Genomic DNA, 23,534 nt, shown 5'->3' with positions numbered 1-23,534 from the left:
CCCATATGAAATTACATTATTTATTAGGGTTGTCACAATGCTAAATATTACCCACAAAACAATGCCAAGCCAAAGTATCACAATACCTAGTAGTATCACAATACCATGGCAAAACTTTTTTAGGACCATTTTTTGTCACTGATATTCACATCTCATTTTACCTTGTGCTATTCACAAACTGTGGTAGCTGCTGTCGTTGTGTGAGGGGTGGTTACGGTGTCTGCCGTGGCCTCTAAAGCCCAGGCTGTCCCGTCTGTAGACCTTCTCCCCTCTCTCTTGCGCTGAGTGGTGCGAGTGGTGCAAATACTTGGAGGAAGAGTTGGCCTCTTGGTAAGATTACCTTATAGAGACAATCCCACTGGCACCGTACCACCCTTCTAAATCCCTGTCCCGCTGTCTGTCCCTGTCCCTCTCTCTGTCCCGTTCTGCCTGGGGTGCATCCCAAGGTAGTGTGCCATGAGCTGTCCAGCCCCTCCAGCATTAAGATATGTAAGGTAGAGCGGGGGCTCGTTAGGATGGAAGGGTTTAGTAGGGGGGTTTGTGGGGCGACCCTTGTGATAGGGGTCTTGAGGATGTGCATGGGGGCTATGCCCCAACTGAAGCAACAGACAGGAGGACCAGGAGGAGGAGTGCAACATGTGCTGGGGAGGGAAGCCACTGGCCCATCACTGTATCCAACATGTCTGACACAATGGCAGAAAGTGTGATTAGAAAAATGAAAGTTTCCACATTGAGTATTGTGAACTTAAAGAATAGAAAAATATATATGTGGATAGTTGCTCAACTCTAACTGAGCTGTTATGCTAGTCTCTCTAGCTTCCAAAATGTTCAAATACTCTGGCTTAAAAGCGTCTGTATGTAATAGAACATCAGTTTGGCATAGAGGAACTACGTCACTACCTTATCTGCTTGAATAAAATACAAAATAGTAGCTAGCAAGATAGAGGTTACTTTTTATTTGTGCATTTCGCATGTGGCTAGTTTGCATCGTCTACATTCACTAAAACCATTACAAAAGTTTTGCCTGAAAACTTTGGTTTTGATTTTCGACGTTCTGTCATTGCCTGACTTGTTATTTGTTGGGAGAGTTGTCTGTCTGAAGAGAACCCACCCCGGAACAATTGTCTTTCACTTATAGAAGTTTCCTAAAGAGTCTGTCATTGAAACCAGACATTAATCACTTGCCTAGGGTCAGGTTTTCAAGACTACCTCATGTTATTGTTTTTTTAATGATCTTCCAAAGGTCTGCATTTATAACCATGCTTGAGAAAGCCTCACACGGAACCCAAACTGGCTGCACGCGTGCGCCATCGTGCATAAATATATTTTGTCCCCCCACACCAAACGCGATCACGACACGCAGGTTAAAATATCAAAACAAACTCTGAACCAATTATATTAATTTGGGGACAGGTCGAAAAGCATTAAACATTTATGGCAATTTAGCTAGCTAATTTGTCCTATTTAGCTAGCTTGCTGTTGCTAGCTAATTTGTCCTGGGATATAAACAGTGAGTTGTTATTTTACCTGAAATGCACAGGGTCCTCTACTCCGCCAATTAATCCACACATAAAACGGTCAAGCGACTCATTTCTAGTCATTTCTCCTCCTTCCAGGCTTTTTCCTTCTCTTGACTTTATATTGCGATTGGCAACTTTCACAAATTAGGTGCATTACCGCCACTGACCTCATTCGTCTTTCAGTCACCCACGTGGGTATAACCAATGAGATGGCACGTGCTTCTATAAACCAATGTGGAGATGGGAGAGGCAGGACTTGCAGCGCGATCTGCGTCACAAATAGAACGGACTTCTATTTTAGCCCTTGGCAACGCAGTCGCTCGTTGGTGCGTGCGAGCAGTGTGGGTGCAGTAATTGAATAATATAGATTTCAAAATGTATTTTGCAACGCTCGCACACGTGACGCGAGCGGTGTAGTCAGCCTGTCAGGTAGTTTACCCCAGGTGCATTAGGGAATGTTATTCTAAGTTACAATTAAATACTAAACTGTACTTACGTGTCCGGTGTCAACAATCTAAGAAGCATCTTAAGATACTACATATTTGGCGACAAGGATAACTATGGAGGACTGCGTTGGATAGGTTTGCCACAAATTCAACGGAGTGTTTGGTGTACAATGCTGGATGTGAGACTCAAGTGAGCAGTGGAAGATTTTGAAGGACTGATTCCCTGGATATCGGTAGGACAAATTATTGACTGTGTGAGGGGGGAGAGAATCAGAAGAGATAGCTTTGGCAACCATAGGCTCGCTACCACCATTTGATCCTAAAAATCAGGAATGGGAGGAGTACTGTGAAATAATGGAACGTTTCTTTGCTGCTAATAAAATAACTGATGTTGCTATACAGACATACATCTTAATGAGAAACTGTTGAGCTCAGATAAACCAGGAGAAAAGTCATTCATGGATCTACCGTAATTTCCGGACTATTGAGCGCACCTGAATATAAGCCGCACCCACTGAATTTAAAAAAAAAAATTATTTTGAACATAAATAAGCCGCACATGTCTATAAGCCGCAGGTGCCTACTGGTACATTGAAGCAAATGAACTTTACACAGGCTTTAACGAAACACGGCTTGTAACAAAAATAAATAGGCTTTAACGAAACACGGCTTGTAACAAAAAAAAATTATTGGCAGTAAACAGTAGCCTACCAAGAAAGTCATTGCTCCAGACCAAGCTCCCGTGCAGCAGCTCTATTTCCTTTTCCAACAGCCAGATCAATCGCCTTCAACTTGAAAGCTGCATCATATGCATTTCTCCGTGTCTTTGCCATGATGAGGGTGACAAAATGACTACCGTAATCAGAATGATGGGAAGTTTGAGCGCGCTCGATTTAATCTAAACAGTAAACAAAAAAGTTTTTGACCTTAACCCGTTCGGCAATTTCATTGGTCTAATGAAAGCTTCATGCCGCCAAAAAACTGAGCACGTCACAGAATGTGTTTTTTGTATTTATTTATTTTTATTTGAAAGCGGGAAAAATCCATATATTAGCCGCGTCATTGTTTAAGCCGCGAGGTTCAAAGCCTGGGAAAAAAGTAGCGGCTTATAGTCCGGAAATTACGGTAGTCGATCTATTAAAAGATCACTAAACCCCAAACCCAGTGAAATAGTGTAACGATTCAAGTTTGATTCACGCATGAAAAAACCTACGGAATCAGTGGGGGAATGTGTGGCTGTGTTGAGAACTAGCACTGGACTGTAACTATGGGAATCATTATTGCAAATGCTACGCGATCGGCTGGTGTGTGGGATTAATGATACAAATACGCTTGATGTCAGAGCCTAATCTCACGTTTGAGAATGCACTCAAACTGGCCCAGGCCATGGAGTACGCGAATAGAAATGCACTGGATTTTCAGGCAAGGGGCGCCACTTCGTGCCATACAGTAAAAGGGAGCAGCTCTGAGCACACTGAATTTCAAAGAACGGAAAGCCGTGGGGCAGCAGCCAATATAGACTTATCGTTGCAAAGGGCCGCGTTTGACTGTAAATGAAAACATGAAAAGTGTTATGCATGTGGGATAATAGGACACATTGCGAGGGTGTGCCGCAATAAGAAAAAGCCACGGGCTACAGAAAATGGACAGAAAACCGAATACCTCACGATGCTCTAACTACTGCTCAAATCAAGTGATAAAGTGAAAGTGAGTGCGCAGACGCAGAGCAAGCATTCTCAATGTACAGTGTACAGGGGGCGAAATATGAAAAAGGTGAAGCCTTTCATTGTGGAAATTGTAGACACAGGATGTAGCGTCACACTGATGAACAGGTCCCAATTCAATGAGAAGTAGAAAAAAGTTGAAGTGCATAAAAGGAGAGACACACCCATTAAACTCAACATACACAGGGGAGAAGATCACTGTGATTGGAGTTGCTGATGTTCAAGTGGAATATCAAGGACAAAATAAAAGTCTGCCTCACTTACTAGTGGAAGGTGCTGGCTCCAGTTTACTAGGGAGAGGGTGGCTGGAGGAAATAAAATTGAACAGGATGAAATCAAACATGTCACCAAAGAGACATTGACACTGCCGCAGGTGCTTTCAAAGCATAAGTGTGTTTTCAAAGAAAAGCTAGGGACATTAAAAGGGGTCCAAGCTACCATTCATGTTACTGCAGATGCTACTCCCAGATTCTATAGGCCAAGATCAGTTCCATATGCCATAAAGCCTAAAGTGGATGTGGAAATTGACAGACTCTTAGCAGAGGATATAATTATTCCTGTTAAGTTCTGAGTAGGCAGCACCAGTTGTTCCCATACTCGAACCAGATGGTTCCATCAGATTATGTGGTGACTAAAAGCTGACTGTAAATGTATAGAGTTTCATCTCTGGAGCAGTACCCCATACCCAAAGTGGAGTACTTGCTTTCAACATTAACCGGAGGGCAACAGTTCACAAAACTGGACATGAGTCACGTATATCATCAAGTGCTAATGTATGAAGCTTCACAGAAGTACCTGACCATAAACACCCACATAGGGATGTTTACCTAGAAACACTTACCTTTCAGGGTGTCTTCCGCACCAGCTATCTTCCAAAGAACCATGGAGGGAGTTCTGCAGGAGATAGCCAAGGTAGCGGTTTACCTCAACTACATTCTGGTCACGGGAGTCACGAAGGAGGAGCATCTCAGAAACGTGGGTGAAGTTTTGAGGAGGATGGAGTAGGCCGGTCTCCGGCTGAAGAGGAGTACTGCTAGCTGATGTTAGCTGATGATGTGCAGCACCTGGGTCACAAGGTGGACGCCAAGGGGTTACACACTGTCAAAGCTAAAGTGAGGGCTGTCGTGGAAGCGCTAGCTCCAACAAGCTTTACAGAGCTGAAAGCCTATCTAGGCTTACTGAACTATTATAGTTGCTTTCTCCCTAACCTCTCTACCCTCTTAGCTCCATTGCATCAACTGTTAAGGAAGGATGTGGCCTTGAAATGGTCAGAAAGAAGCGTTTGCAAAGTAAAAGGTGTTACTGCAATCAGCAGAAGTCCTTGGGCACTACTCAGCAGACAGAGACCTCATCTTATCGTGTGATGCCTAATCGTATGGTGTGGGGGCGGTGCTATGACACCGGATGGAGAAAGGTTTCTCTGCACCAATCAGGTTCATGTCAAGAACATTGTCGCCAGCGGAGAAAAAGTACTCCCAGCTGGACAAGGAAGGACTGGCTGTCATATTCGGAATACAGAGATTAGAGATTCCACAAGTACTTATATGGGAGCCTCTGATCTCTCCGTTCCATGATCAAAAGTCAGTACCACAAATGGTCTCTCCAAGAGTTCAATGTTGGGCTGTGTGGCTCAGGGCCAATGAGTACAGAATAATCTACAATCCAAATAGATACCATGGTAACGCTGATACTCTGAGTAGACTGCCCGATCCAGAAATCATCACCCAGGAAGAAGAAAATCATTTTATAACATTTTTGACATGCGTTTTTCTGGATTTTTTTGTTATTCTGTTTCTCACTGTTCAAATAAACCTACTATTAAAATTATAGACTGATCATTTCTTTGTAAGTGGGCAAACGTACAAAATCAGCAGGGGATCAAATACTTTTTCCCCCCACTGTACACACACACACACACTACCGTTCAAAAGTTTGGGGTCACTTAGAAATGTCCTTGTTTTTGAAAGAAAAGTAAATTTCTCCATTAAAATAACATAACTGGCTCTAACCAGAATAGAAAGAGTGGGAGGCCCCGGTGCACAACTGAGCAAAAGGACAAGTACATTAGAGTGTTTAGTTTGAGAAACAGACACCTCACAAGTCCTCAACTGGCAGCTTCATTAAATAGTACCCGCAAAACCCCAGTCTCAACATCAACAGTAAAGAGGCGACTCCGGGAACCTGGCCTTCTAGGCAGAGTTGCAAAGAAAAATCCATATCTCAGACTGGCCAATAAAAATGAAAGATTTAAGATGGGCAAAAGAACAGACACTGGACAGAGGAAGATTGGAAAAAAAGTGTTATGGACAGACAAATATAAGTTTGAGGTATTCGGATCACAAAGAAGAATATTCGTGAGACGCAGAAAAAATGAAAATATACTGGAGAGTGCTGGACGCCATCTGTCAAGCATGGTGGAGGCAATGTGATGGTCTGGGGGTGCTTTGGTGGTGGTAAAGGGGGAGATTTATACAGGGTAAAAGGGATCTTGAAAAAGAAAGGCCATCACTCCATTTTGCAACGCCATGCCATACCCTGTGGACGGTGCTTAATTGGAGCCAATTTCCTCCTACAACAGGACAATGAGCTAAAGCACAGCTCCAAACTATGCAATAACTATTTAGGGAAGAAGCAGTCAGCTGGTATTCTGTCTATAATGGAGTGGCCAGCACAGTCACCGGATCTCAACCCTATTGAGCTGTTGAGGGAGCAGCTTGACCGTATGGTGCGTAAGAAGTGCTCATCAAGCCAATCCAATTTGTGGGAGGTGCTTCAGGAAGCCTGGGGTGAAATCTATTCAGATTACCTCAACAAATAGACAACTAGGATGCCAAAGGTCTGCAAGGCTGTAATTGCTGCAAATAGAGGATTCTTTGACGAAAGCAAAGTTTGAAGGACACAATTATTTTTTCAATTAAAAATCATTATTTATAACCTTGTCAACGTCTTGACTATATTTCCTATTCATTTTGCAACTCATTTCATGCATGTTTTCATGGAAAACAAGAACATTTCTAAGTTACCACAAACTTTTGAACGGTAATGTATAAACCCATTCTCAAACAACGTTCTGTGTTTACCTCTATCATAAGGTTAAAAAAAAAAAACGCCACATTTTTTAAATGCAATAAACCGTTAGGGTCCTCCATTCAGTAGGGTCCTCCATTCATGTTGAATATATTAGTCTTTCAATTTGAACCAAGCAAGCTGCTAAATTGTCCAGTTTACATCTTAAAACAAACACTGGCTGCAATACCTACAGTACAGTTGAAGTCGGAAGCTTAGGTTGGAGTCATTAAAACTCATTTTTCAACCACTCCACAAATTTCTTGTTAACAAACTATAGTTTTGGCAAGTCGGTTAGGACATCTGCTTTGTGCATGACACAAGTAACTTTTCCAACAATTGTTTACAGACAGATTACTTCACTTATAATTCACTGTATCACAATTCCAGTGGGTCAGACGTTTACATACACTTCGTTGACTGTGCCTTTAAACAGGTTGGAAAATTCCACAAAATGATGTCATGGCTTTAGAAGCTTCTGATAGGCTAATTGACATCATTTGAGTCAATTGGAGGTGTACTTGTGGATGTATTTTAAGGCCTACCTTCAAACTCAGTGCCTCTGTGCTTGACATCATGGGAAAATCAAAAGAAATCAGCCAAGACCTCAGAAAAAACATTGTAGACCTCCACAAGTCTGGTTCATCCTTGGGAGCAATTTCCAAACGCCTGAAGGTACCACGTTCATCAAACAATAGTACGCAAGTATAAACACCATGGGACCACACAGCCGTCATACCGCTTAGGAAGGAGATGCATTCCGTCGCCTAGAGATGAATGTACTTTGGTGCGAAAAGTGCAAATCACTCCCAGAACAATAGCAAAGGACGTTGTGAAGATGCTGGAGTAAATAGGTACAAAAGCATCTATATCCACAGTAAAACAAGTCCTATATCGACATAACCTGAAAGGCCGCTCAGCAAGGAAGAAGCCACTGCTCCAAAACCGGCATAAAAAAAGCCAGACTACGGTTTGCAACTGCACATGGGGACAAAGATTGTACTTTTTGGAGAAATGTCCTCTGGTCTGATGAAACAAAAATAGAACTGTTTGGCCATGATGACCATTGTTATGTTTGAAGGAAAAAGGGGTACGCTTGCAAGGCGAAGAACACCATCCCTACCGTGAAGCACGTGGGTGGCAGCATCATGTTGTGGGGGTGCTTTGCTGCAGGAGGGACTGGTGCACTTCACAAAATAGATTGCATCATGAGGAAGAAATAAGAAAAATGATGTGGATATATTGAAGCAACATCTCAAGACATCAGTCAGGAAGTTAAAGCTTAGTCGCAAATGGGTCATCCAAATGGACATTGACCCCATACATACTTCCAAAGTTGTGGCAAAATGGCTTAAGGACAACAAAGAAGGTATTGGAGTGGCCATCACAAAGCCCTGACCTCAATCCCATAGAACGTTTGTGGGCAGAACTGAAAAGCGTGTGCGAGCAAGGAGGCCTACAAACCTGACTCAGTTACACTAGCTCTGTCAGGAGGAATGGGACAAAATTCACCCAACTTATTATGGGAACCTTGTGGAAGGCTACCTGAAACGTTTGACCCAAGTGAAACAATTTAAAGGCAATGCTACCGAATACTAATTGAGTGTATGTAAACTTCTGACCCACTGGGAATGTAATGAAAGAAATAAAAGCTGAAATAAATCATTCTCTCTACCATTATTCTGACATTTCACATTCTTAAAATAAAGTTGTGATCCTAACTGACCTAAGACAGGGAATTTTTATGAGGATTAAATGTTAGGAATTGTGAAAAACTGAGTTTAAATGTATTTGGCTAAAGTGTATGTAAACTTCCGACTTCAACTGTATCTAAGACAAACATGGCAATAGTTGAATTACAATCAGAAACTCAGATTTCAGTCAGTAATATATATATGATAAGTAAATCCCGCAAATAACCCAATATAATGGTTTGTAGTCTTAATATCTCTGTACATAATAACGACACAATTACCAGAAAATAGCCTCAACGAGTTAAATCAACATTCAGTAATTTGGAGACAGACCTGGAATTAAATTCCTTTATTACATCACAATCGCTCCGTAATGATTATTATCTTGATAAAAAAAAACCTGAGTTGGGCTTTGTACTATGTTATAAGTTATGTCGAGATTCAACCTTAATTCGCTCTAACTGTATGGAAAAAAGGTTTATTCGATAAATATAGCAACTCCTCTCATACGGCGGAAGAAAAAAAAAATCAGGCCTTGTGGGCAGTTTTATTTGAAATATAGTACCCGGATGGAGAATATACCCTAAGCGTTTATAGTGTCGTTGGTTAGAGATCAGTCAATTTCCCATACTTTCACCAAAGTGGACAGACACCAACTATTTCTGAGACTATTGCCCAGACTTTGTAGACCAGTCATATAATGTTTAAACCTTAAACCGTTTTATTTTTTTATTCACCCCTGACGTACGTCTACGTTCATCTTTATTTAATATCGATTAATTATTGCAATAATGAAGCTAGTCAACCCAACACTCTTGACTGTTGGGCCGAGCAGCCTGACATACAAAGAATACAAAGATCTTTTATAGCAACGATACACCCCCTTAGTCTACATGACAAACAGCAGCTGTGTGGAATGGGTCACAAGATGTGACTTGTTATATGAGAAAGGAGTATCCCCCAGCCAGATAGCATTTGCTATGAAGACTGTTCTTATTGTACAGAAACCAGAGTTTGGCCCATAAGACAAGGTTCCTCTCATCAAACACCAACTCATTCTATGAAATGCATGCTGTAGGTTTTATCACCAACCCCATTAAATCAATTGTCAGCTCCAGATACCCCTATCACGAGTAAAATCCCTCCTTGACCACACGCTGAGACTAGCTGCAGGGAGCTGGAGTATGCACCCTGACAAAAACACAGCATTAGTAGAACAGAAATGTCTTACTATTTGTTAAGTATATATAATTGTTAACTATTAATTGTTAACTATTAATATTAAACAAAGAAGGTAAACGTGTTAATTTTCCTCTCGTACTCTGAGGGGTCTTTGGCCTGGTTTGCTAACTACCTCTCTCAAAGAGTGCAGTGTATAAAGTCAGAACATCTGCTGTCTCAGCCACTGCCTGTCACCAAGGGAGTACCCCAAGGCTCGATCCTAGGCCCCACGGTTTTATCAATTGCTCGTCTCAATTTACATCAACAACATAGTTCAAGCAGTAGGAAGGTCTCGCATCCATTTATATTCAGTTGGCTCCTCACGGATTTTGTGTTAAACGCTCTACAAAAAGCTTTCTTAGTGTCCAACAAGCTTCCTCTGCCCTTAACCTTGTTCTGAACTACTCCAAAACAAAGGTCATGTGGTTTGGTGAGAAGAATGCCCCTCTCCCCACCGGTGTGATTACTACCTCTGAGGGTTTAGAGCTTGAGGTAGTCACCTCATACAAGTACTTGTGAGTATGGCTAGACGGTACACTGTCCTTCTCTCAGAATATATCAAAGGTTAAATCTAGACTTGGTTTCCTCCATCGTAATCACTCCTCTTTCACCACAGCTGCCAAACTAACCCTGATTCAGATGACCATCCTACCCATGCTAGATTACGGAGACTTAATTTATAGATCGGTAGGTAAGGGTGCTCTCGAGTGGCTAGATGTTCTTTACCATTCAGCCATCAGATTTGCCACCAATGCTCCTTATAGGACGCATCACTGCACTCTATATTCCTCTGTAAACTGGTCATCTCTGTATACCTGTCGCAATACCCACTGGTTGATGTTTATTCATTAAACCCTCTTAGGCCTAACTCCCCCCTATCTGAGATACCTACTGCAGTCCTCATCCTCCACATACAACACCTGTTCTGCCAGTCACATTCTGTTAAATGTCCCCAAAGCACACACATCCCTGGTCGCTCTTATTTTCAGTTCAGTTCAGGTCCAGTTTGAGTGTTTTTTGCCGCTTGTTTCAGTCGCTATCTGCACAGCCTCTGCCTGATATCTGAAGACTGCACAGAAACAATGGGAAGAGAGGATTAGATAGAGATACATTACACAAAGCATGAGGGACCATGAAGGTAAATCGTAAATACTACATTTAAATAGCAGTTGGATGGTTGTGTTGAGCCCTTGCTGAGTGTACCGTGTCGGTTTGTGTGAGAGCTGGGGATTGAAACCACTCAGTCAGGGCCTCCTGTGGACATAGTCTGGGCCATGTAGGAGCCACTTATCAGGTCATAATACTTCTGCCTCTGCTGGCCTGCAGATACACACACAAACATGTCCATCAGACAAAGTTGTCATATCTTTCAAAAATACTTACCAGTAAAAAGATATTGTGTACAATCATTTTTCATGGCTCCATAAAACACCTGTGTAAAAAAAGGCTGTCCTACTCCTCCTCTCTACCTAACTTTCCCTCACTGTCCCCTTAGTTTCCTTGAGTCCCTTAGTTGGCTGCTCATGAATTTTACATATTTATCATAATAACTATCCAATACATATTGGCACAGATTTAAACTTATCAACATTAAATAGACACTTGTTAACTATAAATGTCACAATTCCAGAGGTAACAACGCACAAACAGTCTATTTTCGGACAATCTATCAGCTTATTTTACCAGCATTTTACCGCGTATATACAAGAACAATAGACTTGCATTTTGTTTTAACTTGGTCAAACAAATTGGCTATACGCTACTGTCAATAAATTACATCGACAACGTGACATATAGCTAAGTTAATTCCGAAACACAATCCAGTTAATGCATTTATAGAAAGTCGTTGCATTCATGTATTGTTAATCCTACCTAACGTTACCTCTTGCATAGCTACTGTAGCTAAATTCACTCCAGCCCGTGCTGGGTGCTGACTGAGGTAAAGTAGTTTTTATATCAGACATTCAACAGACATTCTCCGTGAAATCTCTTGTTCTCAATAACTTTTGCATTGAAACATCAAAACAAATGCTAATTATTCTAAAAAGGCCTGTCTTACTTTTACAACCTTTGATTTGCATAAAAAGTAAAGTGTTGTTTTGATATAAATAATCTAATCATATAAAAATGCATTTAAATCTCTTGTTCGCAATAACATTTGCAATGATTGTCATAGAAACATCAAAACAAGTGCTCATTAATCTACAAAGGCCTTGTCCTACTTTTACAACCTTTGATTTTCATAAGTTAGGTTTTGAGTTGATAGAAATAATTCAATCATATAAAAATGCATTTACATCTCTTGTTCGCAATCATTTTTATATTGATTGTCATAGAAACATCAAAACAAGTACAAAATATTCAAAAAGCATCTGGGAAAGACACTAAAAGAGACAAATACCTTAATTAGAGAAACAGGAAGAATTGACATCAAGAAGAGGACAACAGAATGCAGAGAATATTTAAAACATTTCCTGATTAATCCTTTCATCACGACTTCACTCTTATTATATAGAAAAACCTTGTCTCTTTCTTAAAAAACATACATTTCTAAGTTACAGTAGTTTTAGTTCTGTAAACCATTTATCAACAGCATCTACTGAATCTCAATTGCTTAAAACCTGTTGGGGCTAGGGGGCAGTATTTGCACGGCCGGATAAAAAAACGTACCGATTTAAACTGGTGACTACTCCTGCCCAGAAACGAGAATATGCATATAATTAGTAGATTTGGATAGAAAACACTCTAGAGTTTCTAAAACTGTTTGAATGGTGTCTGTGAGTATAGCAGAACTCATATGGCAGGCCAAAACCTGAGGAGATTCCATACAGGAAGTGCCCTGTCTGACAATTTATTGTCCTTCTGTAGCCTCTCTATCGGAAATACAGCATCTGTGCTGTAACGTGACATTTTCTAAGGCTTCCATTGGCTCTCAGAAGGCGCCAGAAAGTGGAACGAGAGGTCTGCAGTCTCTAGGCTAAGTACAGCTGCTCTGTTTGTTACTGGCCTCCCTGGGGACAGTGACACTGGAGATGCGCGTTCACGAGAAGTCGCCATGTATTTCTTTCAGCCTTTGAATGAATACAACGTCGCCCGGTTGGAATATTATCGCTATTTTACGATAAAAATCGCATAAAAATTGATTTTAAACAGCGTTTGACATGCTTTGAAGTACGGTAATGGAATATTTTGACATTTTTTGTCACGAAATGCGCTCGCGCGTCACCCTTCGGATTGTGACCTGAACGCACGAACAACACGGAGCTATTTCAATATAACTATGGATTATTTGGAATCAAAACAACATTTGTTGTTGAAGTAGAATTCCTGGGAGTGCATTCTGACGAAGAACAGCAAAGGTAATCCAATTTTTCTTATAGTAAATCTGAGTTTGGTGAGGGCCAAACTTGGTGGGTGTCAAATTAGCTAGCCGTGATGGCCGGGCTTTGTACTCAGAATATTGCAAAATGTGCTTTCACCGAAAAACTATTTTAAAATCTGACACCGCGATTGCATAAATGAGTTCTGTATCTATAATTCTTAAAATAATTGTTATGTATTTTGTGAACGTTATTCATGAGTAATTTAGTAAATTCACTGGAAGTTTTCGGTGGGTATGCTAGTTCTGAACATCACATGCTAATGTAAAAAGCTGTTTTTTGATATAAATATGAACTTGATTGAACAAAACATGCATGTGTTGTATAACATAATGTCCTAGGAGTGTCATCTGATGAAGATCATCAAAGGTTAGTGCTGCATTTAGCAGTGGTTTTGGTTTTTGTGACATATATGCTTGCTTTGAAAATGGCTGTGTGATTATTTTTGGCAGGGTACTCTCCTGACATAATCTAATGTTTTGCTTTCACTGTAAAGCCTTTTTGAAATCAGACAATGTGGTTAGATTAACGAGAGTCTTGTCTTTAAAATGGTGTAAAATAGCCCTATGTTTGAGAACTTTGAATTATGACATTTTGTGGTTTTAAATTTGGCGCTCTGATTTGTCACTGGCTGTTGAATAGTGTGGGACGATTTCGTCCCACGTACCCTAGAGAACAGTAGGCCGCATTAAATCTGCATTGGAAAGGGAAGATGTGGAAAGTGAAGATGACACCAGTGTGACTTTTGACAATGCGCATCACAGTCCACAAAATGTATTTAGGTATACAGCTGAGGGATGGGGCTGTGGAAATTTCACCCCTCTCCAATTAATGAATGTCAATGCTTCATTTTATAATCCACTGACAGAGAAGTTTCTCAGACATTTCAAAATGTATTTTTCTATATTTTCAATAAACCACTAATTCAAGCTGAACTGGAAGAAGTGGCTGCAACTATGGTCCTGTTGTGTCTACAACCGTCTCCAGAATCCCAGTGAAGAATCTGGTATCCGACCACAAGGTCCTACAAAGGGTAGTGCGTGCGGCCCAGTACACCACTGGGGTCAAACTTCCTGCCATCTAGGACCTCTATACAAGGTGGTTTCAGAGGAAGGCCCTAAAAATTGTCAGACTATAGCCATCCAAGTCATAGACTGTTCTCTCTGCTACTGCATGGCAAACGGTACCGGAGCACTAAGTCTCGGTACTGGTACCCATGTTTATTATTTTTGTTTGTTTTATGTATTCTACATTGTTGGGAAGGGCCTGTATGTAAGCATTTCAATGTTAATTTACATCTGTTGTTTACAAAGCATGTGACAATTAAAATTTGATTTAGATTTTATGATCATATGAAATTGTATTTCGAGCCTACCCATATGTAACATAATACACTGCATATACATAAGTATGTGGACACCCATTTCAAATTAGTGCATTCGGCTATTTCAGCCACATCCATTGCTGACAGGTGTATAAAATTGCCACACAGCCATGCAATCTCCATAGACAAACATTGGCAGTAGAATGGCCTTACTGAAGAGCTCAGTGACTTTCAACATGGCACCGTCATAGGATGCCACCTTTCATTTGCTCAGCCGCGAAGTGGTAGGCCACACAAGCTCACAGAATGGGACCGCCGTCTGTCCTCGGTTGCAACACTCATTACCGAGTTCCAAACTGCCTCTGGAAGAACTGTTCATCGAGAGGTTCATGAAATGGGTTTCTATGGCCGAGCAGCCGCACACAAGCCTAAGTTCACCATGCGCTATGCCAAGCGTTGGCTGGAGTGGTGTGAAACTCGCCACCAATGGACTCTGGAGCAGTGGAAACGCATTCTCTGAATCCGGTGGCATTCAGTGCCGTTTAAGATGAGGGAGGACCATTTTATTTTCATGAGCATGGACTTATTTCTATAACAGCATATTGGATGACTCTCATTCCTATTCCATTCACCCAGTTCAATGTAACATCGATAGGTTTAGGTTACTACATGATACTCGAATATTCCCTATACCCATCATAAGGATGCTACAACCTAGCCTATGAATGAAAGTTTACAATGTAGGTGCACACAGATCGAGAGACAGATTTGAGGTGACAGACAGTGACATTCAATACCGATTGCCTGCGTCTAGCCGATATAGGGTGTAATCATTAGTCCAACAGTTGCAAACGAAAGCTTCTATTGGACAAATTCAGGTATGTTTAACCCCGTTTTGTTCCGTTTGCTTCCGTTTTAGGAAACGTTTTTCAACAGAATTGGCGGAATGAATACACCCTGATCACGCGTAAACTGAGTTCACTCTCATAACAGCCACGTTGTATTCCTTCTCTTCCCTTCGGACTTCAATGTACCACACATCGGCTGTATGTGACCAGGCGAAAAAAACTTTCCAAGCCAAACCTCTACAAACAGCCTACATCGTTGCCACCATATTAGCTATAGTCATGGCATAGTCAGCATGGCTAATATAACTAACGCGTTAGTAAACCTGCTACAATCATGCAGTAATGTTAGTGTACAGTCAATAAACAGTTACACCTGCAGGCAATACATTTGTAATACCAAAAGCTTACCTTGACTTGGAAGAGTTCCATTGTTGTTTTGGAAAGTCATAGCCAGCTAGCTAACATAGCATCCCTCTGTTTGAGCATGGTGTTTCAGTAGGCTAAACAAGCTAGCTGCATTTGCTAGCTAAGTATGTGAAACTGAAAGTGAACAAAAATTATCTCTTGCTTCTCCTTCATTTTGGAAGAAATGAATTTGTTAAACTGTTCAACTATTGTATTTCTCTCGCTTTGAGTCAACTACTCACCACATTTTATACACTGCAGTGCTACCTAGCTGTAGTTTATGCTTTCAGTACTAGATTAATTCGCTAATCCTTTGATTGGGTGGACATGTCAGTACATGCTACAAGAGCTCCTAGAGGTTGGAGGACATCCTCCGGAAGTTGTCATAATTACTATGTAAGTCTGTGGAAGGGGGTGAGAACCATGAGCCTCCTAAGTTTTGTATTGAAGTCAATGTACATGGAGGACGGAAGCTAGCTGTCCTCCGGCTACACCATGGTGCTACCCTACAGAGTGCTGTTAAGGCTACTGTAGACCTTTACAAAATAGTGTGTTTTAATCAGTTATTTGATGACATGATTATATTTAGTATAGTTTTATCTTAACTTTTTAAATGTTTTACAATTTTATTTTTATGAGGAGGAGGATGGTCCCACTGAGGAGGATGGTCCTCCACTTCCGCCTCTAAGGAGCCTCCACTGGATGAATCACACTTCACCATCTGGCAGTCCAGATGTTTTTCATGGTTCAGGCAAGGCCGCTTAGTTCCAGTGAAGGGAAATATTAACGCTATAGCAGACAATGACATTCTAGACGATTCTATGCTTTCAACTTTGTAGCAACAGTTTAGGTAAGGCCTGCACAGAGCCCTGACCTCAACCCCATCAAACACCTTTGAGGATGAATTGGAACGCCGACTGCACGACAGGTCTAATCGCTTCCAGCAACATCTGGTCTCACATTCAGGGACTGACCAGAACCAACCCTGCTTGGCTTCAGAAGCAAGCCAGCAGTGGGATGCAGGGTGGTATACTGTTGGCTAGGTCAGGCACTGATGTTGGGCGATTAGGTCTGTCTCGCAGTCAGTATTCCAATTCATCCCAAAGGTGTTCGATGGGGTTGAGGTCAGGGCTCTGTGCAGGCCAGTCAAGTTCTTCCACACAGATCTCGACACAAAGTTGCCACAAAGTTGGAAGCACATAATGGTGTAGAATGTCATTGTCTGAGGTAGCATTAAGATTTCCCTTCACTGGAACTAAGGATCCTAAACCATGAAAAACAGCCCTAGACCATTATTTCTCCTCCACCAAACTTTCAGTTGGCACTATGCATTGGGGCAGGTAGTGTTCTCCTGGCATCCGCCAAACTCAGATTTGTCCGTCGGACTGCCAGATGGTAAAGTGTGATTTATCACTCCAGAGAACGTGTCTCCAGTGCTCCAGAATCCAATGCCGGCAAGCTTTACACCACTCCAGCTGACGCTTGGCAGTATGCATGGTGATCTTAGGTTTGTGTGCGGCTGCTCGGCCATGGAAACCCATTTCATATAGCTCCCGATGAACATTTGTGCTTACGTTGCTTCCAGAGGCAGTTTGGAACTCAGTGGTGAGTGTTGCAACCGAGGACAGATGATTTTTACACGCTACGTGCTACGGCACTCAGCGGTCCCGTTCTGTGAGCTTCTGTTGCCTACCACTTCGCAGCTGTCGTTGTTGCTCCTAGACTTTTCCACTTCACAATAACAGCACTTACAGTTGACCGAGGCAGCTCTAGCAGGGAAGAAATTTGAAGAACTGACTTGTTGGAAAGGTGGCATCCTATTATGGTGCCACGTTGAGTCACTAAGCTCTTCAGTAAGGCCATTCTAGTGCCAATGTTTGTCTATGAAGTTGCATGGCAGTGTGCCCAACCTTATACACCTGTCAGCAACGGATGTGACTGAAATAGCCAAATCCACTAATTTGAAGGGGTATCCACATACTTTTGTATATATAGTGTCTATTCCTATAGCGAATATTAGATACGTTGTTGTCCTCAGGCTATTTTTATCACTCTCATGACTATTGCCTCCCCATCTCTCTCTCTCTTTTTTTTCTCTCCAGTTGGTACGTGATAATGCAGACCTGCGTTGTGAGCTTCCTAAGCTGGAGAAGCGTCTTCGGTCTACGGCTGAGAGAGTGCGGGCGTTGGAGGGTGCACTGAAAGAGGCTAAGGAGGGGGCCATGAAGGACCGAAGACGCTATCAACAGGAAGTGGAGAGTATCAAAGACGTTATGAGGGCCAAGAACCCCCTCCGTAGGTCACATGCTGCCCAGATAGGTAATGATACACGCACACACACGCACAGGCATAAACATAAATACATGAACACCACCCAGGTAGGTAACACACAGGTCTCTCACACACCCAAACACACTCAGCTCAGATAGCTAACACACGCACAATGATAGTAATAATGATGTTTTTTTGTTGTTGTTTTTTTTACTAATCCTACGGCTCCTCCCCTAATTGGAGCAAACTACTGAACTTATGCTTCTACTTCCATATTATACATACTAAACTCAGCAAAAAAAAGAAATGGCCCTTTTTCAGGACGCCGTCTTTCAAAGATAATTCGTAAAAATCCAAATAACTTCACAGGTCTTCATTGAAAAGGATTTAAACACTGTTTCCCATGCTTGTTCAATTAACCATAAACAATTAATGAACATGCACCTGTGGAACGGTCGTTAAGACAGTAACAGCTTACAGACGGTAGGCAATTAAGGTCACAGTTATGAAAACTTAGGACACTAAAGAGGCCTTTCTACTGACTCTGAAAAACACCAAAAGAAAAATGCCCAGGGTCCCTGCTCATCAGCATGAACGTGCCTTAGGCATGCTGCAAGGTGGCATGAGGACTGCAGATGTGGCCAAGGCAATAAATTGCAATATCCGTACTGTGAGACGCCTAAGACAGGGCTACGGGGAGACAGGACGGACAGCTGATCGTCCTCACAGTGGCAGACCACGTGTAACAACAGCCTGCACAGGATCGGTACATCCGAACATCACCTGCGGGACAGGTACAGGATGGCAACAACAACTGCCCGAGTTACACCAGGAGCGCACAATCCCTCCATCAGTGCTCAGACTGTCCGCAATCGGCTGAGAGCGGCTGGACTGAGAGCTTGTAGGACTGTTGTAAGGCAGGTCCTCACCAGACATCACCGGCAACAACGTCGCCTATGGGCACAAACCCACCGTCGCTGGACCAGACAGGACTGGCAAAAAGTGCTCTTCACTGACGAGTCACGGTTTTGTCTCACCAGGGGTGATAGTCGGATTCACGTTTATCGTGGAAGGAATGAGCGTAACACCGAGGCCTGTACTCTGGAGCGGGATCGAGTTGGAGGGTCCGTCATGGTCTGGGGCGGTGTGTCACAGCATCATCGGACTGAGATTGTTGAGATTGCAGGCAATCTCAATGCTGTGCATTACAGGGAAGACATCCTCCTCCCTCATGTGGTACCCTTCCTGCAGGCTCATCCTGACATTACCCTCAGGCATGACAATGCCACCAGCCATACTGCTCGTTCTGCATGTTTGTGACATGTTGGATCAGAGGGTGAGGGCGAGGACCATTACCACCAGAAATGTTGGGAACTTGCAGGTGACTTGATAACATCTCTCAGCAATAACTGGCAAATCTGGTGCAGTCCATGAGGAGGAGATGCCCTACAGTACCTAATGCAGCTGGTGGCCACACCAGATACTGACTGTTACTTTTGATTTTGATCCCCCCTTTTGTTCAGGGACACATTATTCAATTTCTGTTAGTCACATGTCAGTGGAACTTGTTCAGTTTATTTCTCAGTTGTTGAATCTTGTTATGTTCATACAAATATTTACACATGTTAAGTTTGCTGAAAATAAACGCAGTTGACAGTGAGAGGACGTTTCATTTTTTGCTGATTTTATATATACTGCTCAAAAAAATAAAGGGAACACTTAAACAACACATCCTAGATCTGAATGAAAGAAATAATCTTATTAAATACTTTTTTCTTTACATAGTTGAATGTGCTGACAACAAAATCACAGAAAAATAATCAATGGAAATCCAATTTATCAACCCATGGAGGTCTGGATTTGGAGTCGTACTCAAAATTAAAGTGGAAAACCACACTACAGGCTGATCCAACTTTGATGTAATGTCCTTAAAACAAGTCAAAATGAGGCTCAGTAGTGTGTGTGGCCTCCACGTGCCTGTATGACCTCCCTACAACGCCTGGGCATGCTCCTGATGAGGTGGCGGATGGTCTCCTGAGGGATCTCCTCCCAGACCTGGACTAAAGCATCCGCCAACTCCTGGACAGTCTGTGGTGCAACGTGGCGTTGGTGGATGGAGTGAGACATGATGCCCCAGATGTGCTCAATTGGATTCAGGTCTGGGGAACGGGCGGGCCAGTCCATAGCATCAATACCTTCCTCTTGCAGGAACTGCTGACACACTCCAGCCACATGAGGTCTAGCATCGTCTTGCATTAGGAGGAACCCAGGGCCAACCGCACCAGCATATGGTCTCACAAGTGGTCTGAGGATCTCATCTCGGTACCAAATGGCAGTCAGGCTACCTCTGGCGAGCACATGGAGGGCTGTGTGGCACCCCCAAAGAAATGTCACCCCACACCATGACTGACCCACCGCCAAACCGGTCATGCTGGAGGATGTTGCAGGCAGCAGAACATTCTCCACGGCGTCTCCAGACTCTGTCACGTCTGTCACATGCTCAGTGTGAACCTGCTTTCATCTGTGAAGAGCACAGGGTGCCAGTGGCGAATTTGCCAATCTTGGTGTTCTCTGGCAAATGCCAAACGTCCTGCACGGTGTTGGGCTGTAAGCACAACCCCCAACTGTGGACGTCGGGCCCTCATACCACCCTCATGGAGTCTGTTTCTGACCGTTTGAGCAGACACATGCACATTTGTGGCCTGCTGGAGGTCATTTTGCAGGGCTCCTGCTCCTCCTTGCACAAAGGCGGAGGTACCGGTCCTGCTGCTGGGTTGTTGCCCTCCTACGGCCTCCTCCACGTCTCCTGATGTACTGGCCTGTCTCCTGGTAGTGCCTCCATGCTCTGGACACTACGCTGACAGACACAGCTCGCATTGATGTGCCATCCTGGATGATCTGCACTACCTGAGCCACTTGTGTGGGTTGTAGACTCCGTCTCATGCTACCACTAGAGTGAAAGCACCGCCAGCATTCAAAAGTGACCAAAACATCAGCCAGGAAGCATAGGAACTGAGAAGTGGTCTGTGGTCCCCACCTGCAGAACCACTCAATAATTGGGGGTGTCTTGCTAATTGCCTATAATTTCCACCTGTTGTCTATTCCATTTGCACAACAGCATGTGAAATTTATTGTCAATCAGTGTTGCTTCCTAAGTGGACAGTTTGATTTCACAGAAGTGTGATTGACTTGGAGTTACATTGTGTTGTTTAAGTGTTCCCTTTATTTTTTTGAGCAGTGTATAACATTCTATTGGTTGCAATAATTTAGTATAATCATTTAAATCGAAAAATTCTACGTTTTTAATCCGCCGTCGTTTTGCGTACCTGTTTATAAACCATGTGCCATGATGATGATAACGACGATGATGACAATGATGATTTTGATACCAACATTGCTTTGTTTTCTCTTCCCAGCCAAGCCCGTCCGTCCGGGCCAGTTCCCACTCTGCTCTCCCACCAACCCGTGGGTTCGCATTACTGAACAGCAACACTCCATCCATTTTAGTAACGCCATGTTCCAGATCCCCAGCCAGACAGCTAGCCATCACACCAGCCACCCTGCTGCTCCCCCAGCTACAGCACCTAACTCCAACCCCACCCACACCAACAATCACCACTCCAATGAGACCAGCCTCCATCAGACCAAGACGTGAGTACAAACATAGGAATGGAGCTTGCTGTGTATGAGCTTTATACAAAAGCGCAAACATGACACTGAAGTGTAATTTTACATTATTGATTGATTGAAATACTGTAATTCATGACTAGGTGACTGATGGGTCTCTGTCTGTCCTGTAGGCTGCCAGCTGAGCCACCCAACACCACCACAGTGGACAACGGCACAGTAAAGGACACTACAGTGCAGAAGACTATAGTGGATAACCCAGCGGTGGACAATGCCGCCACAGTAGATCATTCTCCAGTGAAGCACCCTACAGTGGATAACACTACAGTGGATAGTGCCGCAATGGATAACTCCCCAGTGAAGCACCCTACAGAGAAGAACACTACAGAAAAGGGCTCTACATTGAAGAACCCTACAGTCAACTCTACAGAAATGGTGGATGTGGACAGTGTCAACGGTAAGGTTAACAGCATTCAATGTTCCCCACTTGGACTCACTCCTCACTTGGTCTGCTCCATAGAAATACAGTAGATATAATTAGTGTAATTCTATTTCTATGGTCTGCTCTCCTCACTGTTCACTATACACTGGTCTGACTGCATCCTCACCCTGACACCTGCTTCATCTACCCACAGGGAACACTAAAGATATCAATGACAACAGGTAAGACTGCCCACCACCGTCACAGACCTGGCTGCCATTATGTATTGAATCCTCCTGCAGGCTTGTACTACACCACACTACTATGTGGCATGCTTGATAACAGGGTCGTTCCACAAAAGTAGTGCCTTTTGTGTCCCTTTGATATTTTAAGTGAAGATTGTACACAAATATTGAAAAGCCTGTTATATTAAATGAAGTGCATTTTAATAAAGACCACATAGACAAATCCATAAATAAAGCCTTGCTAAAATGCAAAAAGTCAGCATTTTGACATGTCCCTCTGTGCTCCCGGTTGGCGCAGCAGTCTAAGTCATTGCATCTCAGTACAAGAGGTGTCACTATAGTCACTGATTCAAATCCAGGCTGTATCACATCTGGCTGTGATTGGGAGTCCCATAGGGCGGCGCACAATTGGCCCAGCATCATCCGGCTTTGACTGGGGTAGGCCGTCATTGTAAATAGGAATTTGTTGCCGACTTGCCTAGTTAAATAAAAAAATAAAACATCCTCTGACTTTTCATAAGATTTTAGCCCACTTAATCCCAACATTTATCTAGCATTTTTTGCACATGTCCAAATCAACCAAAAGTATCAAAAATATAATGTGAAGCTCAACATAGTCACTTACAGATGATTTGAACATGATGCGCAAAAAATGCTCACATCTGTCCCATGACTTGAATGGGATGTGTGCCGTGAACGCTAAAATGTTAGCATGTGGAAACAGTGCCAGGGAAACTAAACCAAAGCATGGATTGCTGTCATACCTCGTCCGTAGACCGTTTACAGGGTAAGAAAACCAATATGTAATTTTGTAATTTGTGCCTCACTGCCTCCCTTCCCTTCACTGCTATGCTGTGCTGCTTCTGGTTTCCTTCTGCTGCTGGCCTACCTTCCTGAGTGCCTCCCGCTTGCCCTGACCGGTGTTGTATAGCATGTCTCTGAGTGTCCACTCTGCTGTTGCTGTTTCCAGGAATGATGTGCAGCACTGCGACAACCACAACCAGGAGAACCCAGCCAAACTGCACCACGTCATCCAGCCAGAACAGACTGCCAGCTAGTGACCCAGCTCGATAGGTGAGGAGGGGGAGGGAGAATATTAAATATTGAATGAGTATGTCATAACAGACAATCTAAGATGGCAGATTCATTGCCTTGTGTATTTCTGCCCTCTCTCTTTCTCCCTCTCTCTTTCTACCTCTCTCTCTGTTTCTCTCCGGGAGAGGGAGATAGAAAGGGAGAAGAAGAGGGAGTGCACTGGACGGGCTTATGCTGATTTCCAAATGGCCAGAGAGCCCCTAATATACCCCCTATTGGGTAGATGTAAGAATTGTTGTTATTAGTA

At 42.9% G+C, this 23,534-nt stretch overlaps 1 protein-coding gene across 1 annotated transcript in view; it reads left to right on the top strand.

Annotated features, from left to right (window-relative positions):
• LOC106582664 (kinesin heavy chain) overlaps positions 1-23,534 on the top strand; it is a 161,271-nt gene that overhangs the window by 127,935 nt on the left and 9,802 nt on the right. Inside the window, exons 25-29 of the mRNA XM_014165938.3 lie at positions 17,731-17,947; positions 21,316-21,550; positions 21,700-21,983; positions 22,162-22,189; positions 23,163-23,266. Coding sequence (XP_014021413.3) covers positions 17,731-17,947; positions 21,316-21,550; positions 21,700-21,983; positions 22,162-22,189; positions 23,163-23,250 — 852 coding nt within the window. The 3' untranslated portion in view covers positions 23,251-23,266. The remainder of the gene's footprint in view (positions 1-17,730; positions 17,948-21,315; positions 21,551-21,699; positions 21,984-22,161; positions 22,190-23,162; positions 23,267-23,534) is intronic.

The sequence above is a fragment of the Salmo salar genome, chromosome 22, assembly GCF_965601325.2.
Source record: "Salmo salar chromosome 22, fSalSal1, whole genome shotgun sequence".
In the NCBI taxonomy this organism is placed as follows: domain Eukaryota; kingdom Metazoa; phylum Chordata; class Actinopteri; order Salmoniformes; family Salmonidae; genus Salmo; species Salmo salar.
Note: the sequence above shows the minus strand (reverse complement) of the source record. Positions and strands in the feature narration are given on the sequence as shown.